Source organism: Colius striatus, chromosome 25 (genome assembly GCF_028858725.1).
Source record: "Colius striatus isolate bColStr4 chromosome 25, bColStr4.1.hap1, whole genome shotgun sequence".
NCBI lineage: Eukaryota > Metazoa > Chordata > Aves > Coliiformes > Coliidae > Colius > Colius striatus.
Window position 1 is genome coordinate 2,431,388 of NC_084783.1, and position 8,778 is coordinate 2,440,165.

The window sequence follows — 8,778 nt, forward strand, 5'->3', positions numbered from 1 at the left end:
CGGGATGTGGCAGCACCGTGTTTATTGTTGCTCAACGCCACCCGAGTCGCACAAGGAAATGAGCTACAAGGGTGGGGCTGGGGGCTCCCCCTGCCCGGCCAGGATGGCCCAGGGTCCCCCTGCTTAATGGCAGCCAATGTCTTCAGTGAGACCACAACCAGGGCAACAGGCTCAGAGTAGGGGGTCTGAACACTCCCCAGGGTTCCCTGCACAGCCCTGGCCCTAGGAGGGCAATAAGCCCCTGCAAGCAGCCCTTGACACTCATGGGGGGACATGGGGAGACCCAGAAACTGTCCCCTCTGCCCCCCCTGGCAGCTGTAGGCAAGAAGAGAGAGCACAGGGCCCCAACGGGCTCCTCCAGCACACACACACACAACACAAATATTTACACACACAATAAAAACCACAAACTATCTTTCATATAAAAACAGCCCAGTGCCCTGTGGCGTGGGCAGGCACGAGGGAGGGACTGGGGTGCTGCTGAGCGAGAGCACCCAGCAGCTCCCCACACCACAGCCTGCCCCAGAGGGCTGGCAGGGGCTGAGCCCCTCTCCCCAAAAACCCCCCATGGCAGCTGCAGAGCTGTGGGTGCTGGACCAAACGTGCCAGGAAGGCGACAGGCGCCCGCGGCTCTTCCGCTCGCTCAGCGTTTGCTCAGCAGCCCCAAGGAGCTGGTTCACCACAGAAAAATCTGGACTGAAATCACCCCCTGGCTGTCAGCACCAGAGGTGGGCTGGGCCCAGCCTGATTATGTTTAAAAAGCACCTGGGCTATAAATAGACACACAAACAGATCCCGAGAGAGCAGCTCCGGCCAGGAAGCAGCGCTGCGAGCTGGGGAACAGGCTGAGCGTGGCAGATAGGCACCTGCTTCACCCACACCTCGCACCCCCAGCCATAGCTGGCAGGGCCACGCTGCCTGTGGCCCCCCCAAGGCCCCAGTCCCAGCCTCCCCTCCCTGAGGGGAGCGTGGCCCTGTCCCAGCAGCCGGCTGGTGCAGCCACGAGCCTGCAGCTCTGCGTCACCCCACATCTGCTCTTGGAGGGGGGGGAAAGGAGGCTGAGGCGAGGGGAGAGGCGGCTGGCGGGGCTGGGAGAGGCCAGGAGCAGATGACAGAAGCCTTCAGAGCAGCAAGCGAGGGGCAGGGCGTCCCTCGGGGGTATCAGCTCATCTGCCCCAGGTAGTCTGAGAGCAGGAGCTCGGGGGGCAGGAACACACGGTGTTTGTTGCTCACTTTCATTTGACGTTTCCCTTCGATGTCTGAACCTGGAAGGAGAGAGGGAGCAGTCAGAAAGCCCCTTTTCCCCACCATGGCTTCCAAACACAGTGTTCCCAGCCCTGCTGTCTCTCCTTCCATCACCAGCACAGGTTCCCCTGCTGCCTCTCCTTCCTCCCTGCAGCCCATCACCAGCACAGGTTCCCCTGCTGCCTCTCCTTCCTCCCTGCAGCCCATCACCAGCACAGGTTCCCCTGCTGCCTCTCCTTCCTCCCTGCAGCCCATCACCAGCACAGGTTCCCCTGCTGCCTCTCCTTCCTCCCTGCAGCCCATCACCAGCACAGGTTCCCCTGTGCCCTGCAAAGAAGCCAACTGTCCCCCCCTCCAGCAGCCCCACAGCCCCCATGCACACACCCCTGCTGGCATCACAGGCCCCACTTCACATCGTTAGTGCTCTCATGCTGTTTTCCACCAGAGCTGATAATGAAATGCTCAGTGGCAGAAACTCCTCCAGCAGGACAGAGCCTGGTGCCTCTCGTTCCCTGCCTTGGCAACGAGAGCTGGAGAAGCCCATGGGCAAGCTGTGGGCACTGTGGGAGGGAGGAGGCAGCAGCTGCAGGAGAGGTGGTCCCACGAGCAGCCTCTGGCTTTGGGCCACCCAAACCCAGAGCCAAGAGGAGAAATGGCAGCACTGCTGTGAATAATCCAACCCCTCCCCAGGCAGAGTGGGACCTGGCCATCACCCTGGCTGCTGGGCTTCAGTCCTGGGCAAGCAGCTGATGTTTCCCACCCATCACCAGTGCAGGGGAAGTGGGGTGAGCACAGCTAAGGCTCCCAAGGGAGCTCCAGGCAGTAGAGGCAGGAGAGAGGGGGTTATCTCTGAGGCACAGCACGAGGTGGGGCTGGGAGGAGGAAGGGAGGAAGAGGCTGAGCTGGAGAGGAGAGATAGTGAGGAAGGGAAAAACCAACCCAAAAACAAACAAGCAAACAGGAGGCTCTTACTGGCAGAGACGAGGTCCATGTACTGGCAGAGAGCGTGGAGCAGGAGCCGCTCGAAGCTGGGGGAGATGGGGACAGGGTTAGAGCCGAGGTGGCTCAGAGCAGCATCTCCCTGCCCTCAGTTCTGCCAGTGCCCCCTAAGGCAGCTCCAGGCATAGGCTGGGGCACAGAGAGCTCAGGTAGAGCAGCCTGTGTGTGTGGCAGCTGGCTCAGGACCCCCACAGCTCAGGACCTCACCCCTGGCTCTGTGAGGAGCAGTAACACCTGCAGAGCCTGAGAAATACCTGTTGTCCATCAGTGCTGTGTAGACAGAGTGTGGGGTGACAGAGAAGAAAGCCAGCAGCTCCTCCTCCAGGCCCTCCAGCGTTCCCTGAAAGGAGAGGCAGGGGCTGTCAGCAAGGAGAGGGCAGTGGTGGGCACAGCCCCAGCACCACAGGGCCTCTGACTCAGGAGGAGTTACCACCAGCAGCTCCCAGGCAAGTCATCTGGATGCAAGATGGCAGGGAGGCACCAGGAAAGGAGACAGCTCTCCTCCTCGAGCCCCTGAGGTGGGGAAGAATCCAGCCCTTGCCAACTCCACAGCATGCCAAGGGCTGGCATTGCCCCTCATGTCCAGAGCAGCCAGGAAAGTCTCGTGCCTCACATCTCCTTTTCTCCCCATAGTCAAAGATCAGCTGGATGCAGCTCTCTTGGAGCACCATGACCCCAGAGACAAGCAGCAGGAGCAAGTCTCATTTGAGAACAAATTGAGCAGAAGCCAGAGGGCAGGAGAAGCTGAGGCTGCTTTTAGAGACTCTAATTAGAGCAAGGAAAACAAACAGAGCAGCAAAACAGCACCATTGAGATGAGGAGGCAGGGAGCCAGGCACCTCCAGGACCCAGGAGGGCAAGTGTCTGGGCAAGCAGCTTGGCTCCCTGAGCCAGGTGGCACGAGGCCACACTTGCCTCTCCATTCAGGCTCCATTGTCTGCTCAGCAGTTCCTGTAGTTTTACCCCTTTCAAAATGCATTTGAGTTTTGCCAAAAAGCCTCGTGTGGACCACTCTGAAGACCCCAAAGGCTCCACTGCTGTCCCTGTGGGCAAACACACTGGGTTCCCCCTGTCACCTGCTGCTCACAGAGCACAGACTGGGAAAGAACTGCAGGAAAATGTCCAGAAACAACCAGAAAAATCTGAACTGAGCCAGGAAAACCCATCTGCACAGGGAGCTGAATGGCTGTGTGCAACCAGCCCCCACTGCACAGGTCAGAGGAGAACTGGAGCACATTCCCCAGGAGCTCACCCGAAACCCAGCACTTGTCTGGCTCAGGGCCCCTGTGCAAGATCAGGGGACAGCCCTCAGGACATGGCCCTGGATGAAGCTGCATTTGGGGCGCTGTCAGCTGGAGCACTGCCTGCCCCAGCCCCACTGCCCCCCAGCTCACCATGGGGATCCTGCCCCGCTTCAGGGTGGCACGCAGGCGGCGGCTGATGCGCTGGAAGCACTCCTGGGGAGTGTAGGCAGGGTGCTCTGCAGAGAAGAGAGAAGAGACTTGGCCAAAGCTCATATCCCCAGCACCCACAGGAGAGCTCTGGCCACAGCCACACGGCATCATCTCTTGGAAGGAGCTCCACATCACTCAACCACCCTGGAAGGCCCCAGATGGTCACCTCTTGCTTTTGGATCCACACAAAGTCACCCCCAGGCCAATGACACTCTGCCCAGCCAAGGAGTGTTTGGAGGGTGCTGAGATTTGGAGGTCTGCAATCAGAGGACAGCTGCTGTGCCCATCACTTCACCCACTCCTGACTCCCACTAACCCTCTCAAGTCCAGGGGGAGTCTGCTGGGCATCCCCTGGCCCCACCACAAGTAGATGGCACCTGGAGCAGGATGCAGCCCTCAGAGAAGTGTGCCTTTCCCAAAACATATGCAAGGGAGGATGGGGAAAGGCTCTCCCCACCCAGCATCCCCTCCCAAGCACCTTTCCACTCATCTTCATTCTTGACAGGCAGCTTCCTCTTGTGCTTCTTCCTGGCTTCCTCCTCCAGGTAGAGCAGGACTCGCTCTTGTTCCTCTCCTGACCGGTTCATGAAGTCATTCCAGATCTGACAACACAGGCCACCAGGCCTCACTGCAGAGGTCTTCAGGGAGCACCCAGCAGTGCACAGCCACCCCAAAACCCCACCTGGCACCCCATGAGCCTCCTCCTCACCACCCCCATCCCCAGAGCAGGAGCAGCAGCTCAGAGAGGGGAATGTGTGGAGCTGGGCTGTGACGTGGCCCCAGTCAGCACAAAAACAGTCACAGCAGACACAAGCCACAGCCATGACGACCTTTCTCCCTGTCTCTCCAGCTCCTGATGGTCCATTATGGCTTGTAACAAGAGAAGATGCAGATTTAACACTTACAGCCAACACATAAAGGTGCATTTTTTAATGGTTACTGAGCCAGCTGCTCAGCCTCAAACCAGCCTCAAACCCAGGGCTATATCTATATATAAGCCTGGCTTGAATGAGTGAGAGAAGAGCTCTGTGGAGCCAAGAGTGCACACAGACCATGCAGTCACTCTGCAGCCAAAAAAACCCTTTTTTTCAGGTGAGGGAGCCCTGGCCCAGGCTGCCCAGGGAGGGTGTGGAGGCTCCTTCTCAGGAGGTTTCCAACCCCACCTGGACACATTCCTGTGCCCCCTGAGCCAGAGGAAGCTGCTTGAGCAGGGGCTGGGGCAGCTCTGCAGGGCCCTTCCCACTCCCACCATTCAGGGATTCTATGATTCAAAGCCTTGAGCTTCAAAGAGAGGAGAAGCCGAGTTTCAAAATGTCTGGTTACAGGGCCAGTGTCACAACACCAACCAGGCAGCGTGAGGCAACAGAGGGCTTTGGCAAGGGACCTGCTTCAGAGGAAACACCTCACCAGGCCTTTGTCACTCCACAGGTCCAACCCTGTACACTGGGGTAGCTGGCAGCACTCTGGGCACTGCCAGGGCAGCAGCAGCCTCCATCAGCTGTCCTGATCAGGCTCTGGGCAGCACCCACACCCTGCACCACACATTTGTGTGGATCCTCTGCGAGAAGATTTGCCCAGAGCCTCTCCCATCTCACAGACTGCAGGACCAGGGGCCCCAGGACACACACAGTGGCAGAGGACTCCTTGAGATGTAGGAACAAGGTGCAGACACCACATTCTGCCAAGAAACGTGCCGTGTCCCCCCTCAGCAAGCCCCAGGCAGGCAGGGTGGCTGTGCCTACCTCCATGTAGGTCTCGTTGTTACAGGCCTCGGTGAAGATGCTGGGGGTGGCAGAGTGGGTGAGCTCTCCCTCATCACTCCCACATTCATCTTGCTCTAGAAGTGTCATCAGGTAGCGAGCTGGGGAGAAGAACAAAGCCCCCGAGAGGCTCTGTGTCCCCCCTGTACCTCCAGCTTGCCCAGCAGCAGAGGGTTTAGGGGCAGCAGCCACTGCCCTGGGGAACAGTCCCAGCCCCAGGTCCTTACTGTTCTCCAGCCTCTGCAGGCTCTTGCGGCCCTTGGCCCTGGGGATGAGGTCTGAGTTGCGGATGGCCTTGTTGATGAAATACTGCTTTCGTTTGGAGGGGGAGAACCTCTTGGATGGGGAATCCTCCAGCGGGGGCAGGCAGTCCTCAATCCTCCTGTGGGGACATATGGCACAAGGGCCTGAGCCCACCCAAGGCCCTCAGCAGCACGAGGACAGGGAGCTGCACAAGGGAGAGAGGCAGAGCATCTGCCATCAGCATCAGTGTGACAGGCACAGCATCCTCCTCCGTGGGGCCTTGTACCCCTCCAGTCACAGCTACACCGCTGAACTGGGGGTGTTGAGCCTGGAGAAGAGGAGGCTGAGGGGAGACAGGAGCACTCTCTGACACTCCCTGACAGGAGGCTGCAGGGAGCTGGGGGTCAGGCTCTGCTCCCCTGTAACAAGTGACAGGATGAGAAGAAACAGCCTCAAGTTGTCCCAGGGGAGGTTGAGGCTGGAGCTGAGGCAGAACTGTTTCCCTGAGACGGGTGTCAGCCCCTGTGCCAGGCTGCCCAGGGAGCTGGGGGAGTGCCCAGCCCTGGAGAGATCCCAAAGCCCTGGAGCTGAGGTGCTGAGGGCTGTGGGTCAGTGCTGGGCTGGGCAGGGTGAGGGGAGGGCTGGGACTGCAGCAGCTTCAAGGGCTTTAACAACCAAAAGGATTCTATGATGCTACAGCCCCCAGGAGAGGGACTGCCCTGCTCCCAGGTACCCCTGAGGGCCTTTGGTGTCTTCTAATAACAATCCTACATCCAGAATGTTACACAGACACACACACAACTCAGGAATGGCTGTAACTTGGACGATTTGGGGTTGAAATGAAACTGAGTGATGGGCAAGAAGCTCGCCGGGCATTTAACACAACACCTTTGGTTTCCCAGTTCACTAAAACTCCATCAGAGAAGGGAACTTTCACTCTCTCTTCACTTGTTCTTTGCCCACTTGCCAAGGTCCCCGAGGAGACTCAGAACCACAATCAGGGACTGGCACAGCCATCCTCAGCAGCCAGGGCAGGGCTGGCTGCACCGTCTGATTACAGCACAGGACTGCAGCCAGCTGCTTACCCATGCCAAGCCTTGATTGTTTTTCCCCCCTCCCTTTCCCTCAACAGGGGCAATGAAGGAGCCTCTGCTGCTGGGAGGGTGGGGGTAAAAACATCCCCCCCTTCCAGCTGAAGGGAAAACAGCAGCAGAGGTGCCTTGGAGGAAATAAAAGCAACACAGGTCTCCCTGGCGATGACTAACAGAGGGGTGGGGAGCTGTAACCCAAGCTGCAAACAGAGAGCAACCAGGGCTCACAGATCAAGTGTTGATACAAAGGTGGTCAAAAAAACCCCTCACATAATAGAGGGAGTCACCTTACTGCCAGCCCCAGGTCAGAGCTTTCAGTGCAGCTCAGCAGCTGCAAGCCTGGCACTGCCAGGAGCCGTCATGGCTCAGAGGCACAGCCCAGGGTGGCTGCAGGCACAAAAAGCCCTTCAAGGAGGAGGAGTCCAAGGCAACACACAGTAAACATTGACCCTGTTGGCACAGACTGAGGAGCTCCAACCCAGAGCAGCAGGACAAGGAGGAGGGCTCATCCTTCCACTGCAGGGGTGGGGGAAAAGCAAAGACGTGAGAAGTAGGTGTTGAAGTGTCACCAGGGTGGGAGAGCCCAGACCCCCAGCTCAGCACTGCCCTGCCCCACGCTGAGGCTTGGTCCTTGGGACAGGCACAGCTCCAGCTCCCTGGTCACTGATGAGCTCCACACAAGTCTTGTTCCCCAAAGCTTCCAGGGCTGTGTGGTGCTGAGGCTGCCCAGGGTGTGCCTGGCACCCTGCCTCGGCACTGCCACGTCCACCGCCTGGCACTGCCACCTCCGCTCAGCAGCGCTCGGATTCACTTCCAACCCCTGAGGCTCACAGGTGACTGTGACCTTAGCCCTGTCCCAGCAGAGCTGGGCTTTACAGCATCGGGCAGCCAGCCAGGAGCCAGCAGCCAGGCTCAGAAAAGCTCCTTCAGCGCCGGGATCTCCTTCCCGTGGAAGTGACCCCGAGTGGGTCCCAGCACAGCTCATGCCCGGGGCACAGAGCAAACCCCGAGCCCAGGCAGCAAGCTCAGTGGCTTCTCCACTTCTCATTTCCAGGCAAGAAACAAGAAGCCCCAATGCTCCCTGCCAGAAGGGTTTTAACCAGTTCCTGTTACTTGTTTCGAGCAAGAAGGATGAAGCAGCAACACTCGGCAGGCACAGCCACTCTCCAGCCTGGCAGCAGCGGGCTCGGGGGTCCGCTCAGCGCCCCCCAGCCCACAGAACCCCCACCGAGGGATCCCGGCTCAGCTCCCCTCGCGGCACATCACCTCTGCAGTCGCGGTGTCCCCAGGGAGCACCCGTGACCTTTGACGGGGTAAACACTAATTAGCTCATTAGCCTAATGACAGCCGCCTGCCTCTGACACAGCCGCCTCCGGGCCCAGGCGCTTCCTCGCTCCGGGGTCGGGGAAGGGGGAAGCACAAGCTCTCCTGGGGCAGCGCAGCCGCCCCTTCCCACCGCTCCCTCGGGGGTTCCCTCCGGAGACGCGGAGCCCCCCGCCCCAAAGCCCACGGGGAGCACCGGCCGGTCCCGGGAGGCGGAACAGACGCCGCAGCCGGGCCCAGGGGCAGCCCCCACACGGCCCCGCACTCACGGGTAGGGCTCCTCCGGCTCCGCGCCGCCCCGCAGCACCACCATGACCGGCCTCGGCCCTGCCCGGCCCGGGACAGGCGGCGGCACCGGACACCGCGCCGCGGCCCGCAGGAAGTGGCGTCGCAGGGGCGGGGCTGGCGGCGGCCCCGCCTCGGGGTGCCTCGGTGCGGGGGGAGGGGTGCGTGCGGGGTGTCTCGGTGGGTACGGGGCTGGGGAACCCTCGCAGCGGGGCCGCCGGAGCCGCGGCCCCTTTAAACCCTTCGCGGAGCCGCCGCCGGGATCGCAAAGCGGCCGCACCCTGAGCGGCGCCATGGCCGCGCCCGGCCGCGGGAGGGCGCCGTGGTGTCGCTGCCGGCCGTCCCCGCGGCCCCGCCGCGCGGGGTATTTGCATGCGGC

The 8,778-nt window shown here is 60.5% G+C and overlaps 1 protein-coding gene across 2 annotated transcripts; it reads right to left on the minus strand.

Moving 5' to 3' along the window:
• Positions 1–5: 5 nt before the first annotated feature.
• Positions 6–8,722, minus strand: R3HDM4 (R3H domain containing 4). Of its 2 annotated transcripts, XM_062015118.1 has the most exons (8): positions 8,384–8,722; positions 5,685–5,839; positions 5,440–5,558; positions 4,176–4,299; positions 3,638–3,723; positions 2,499–2,584; positions 2,218–2,273; positions 1,069–1,265 (listed from the first exon to the last, which is right to left on the minus strand). In XM_062015118.1, the coding sequence occupies exons 1-8, from the start codon at positions 8,692–8,694 to the stop codon at positions 1,162–1,164; spliced, it is 1,041 nt and encodes a 346-aa protein (XP_061871102.1). In that variant the 5' UTR covers positions 8,695–8,722; the 3' UTR covers positions 1,069–1,161. The 2 variants fall into 2 exon arrangements, with proteins under 2 accessions (XP_061871101.1, XP_061871102.1); XM_062015117.1 differs by lacking the exon at positions 2,218–2,273 and having other exon boundaries at positions 6–1,265.
• Between the last annotated feature and the right edge of the window lie 56 nt (positions 8,723–8,778).

Coding starts and splice junctions, on each gene's coding strand:
- R3HDM4 (XM_062015117.1), bottom strand. CDS start 8,694: ATGGCGCCGCTCAGGGTGCGGCCGCTTTGCGATCCCGGCGGCGGCTCC. Junction 5,559..5,684: donor CCTGCAGAGGCTGGAGAACA/GTAAGGACCTGG, acceptor TCTTCTCCCCAG/CTCGCTACCTGATGACACTT. Junction 3,724..4,175: donor GAATGAAGATGAGTGGAAAG/GTGCTTGGGAGG, acceptor TCTTCTCTGCAG/AGCACCCTGCCTACACTCCC.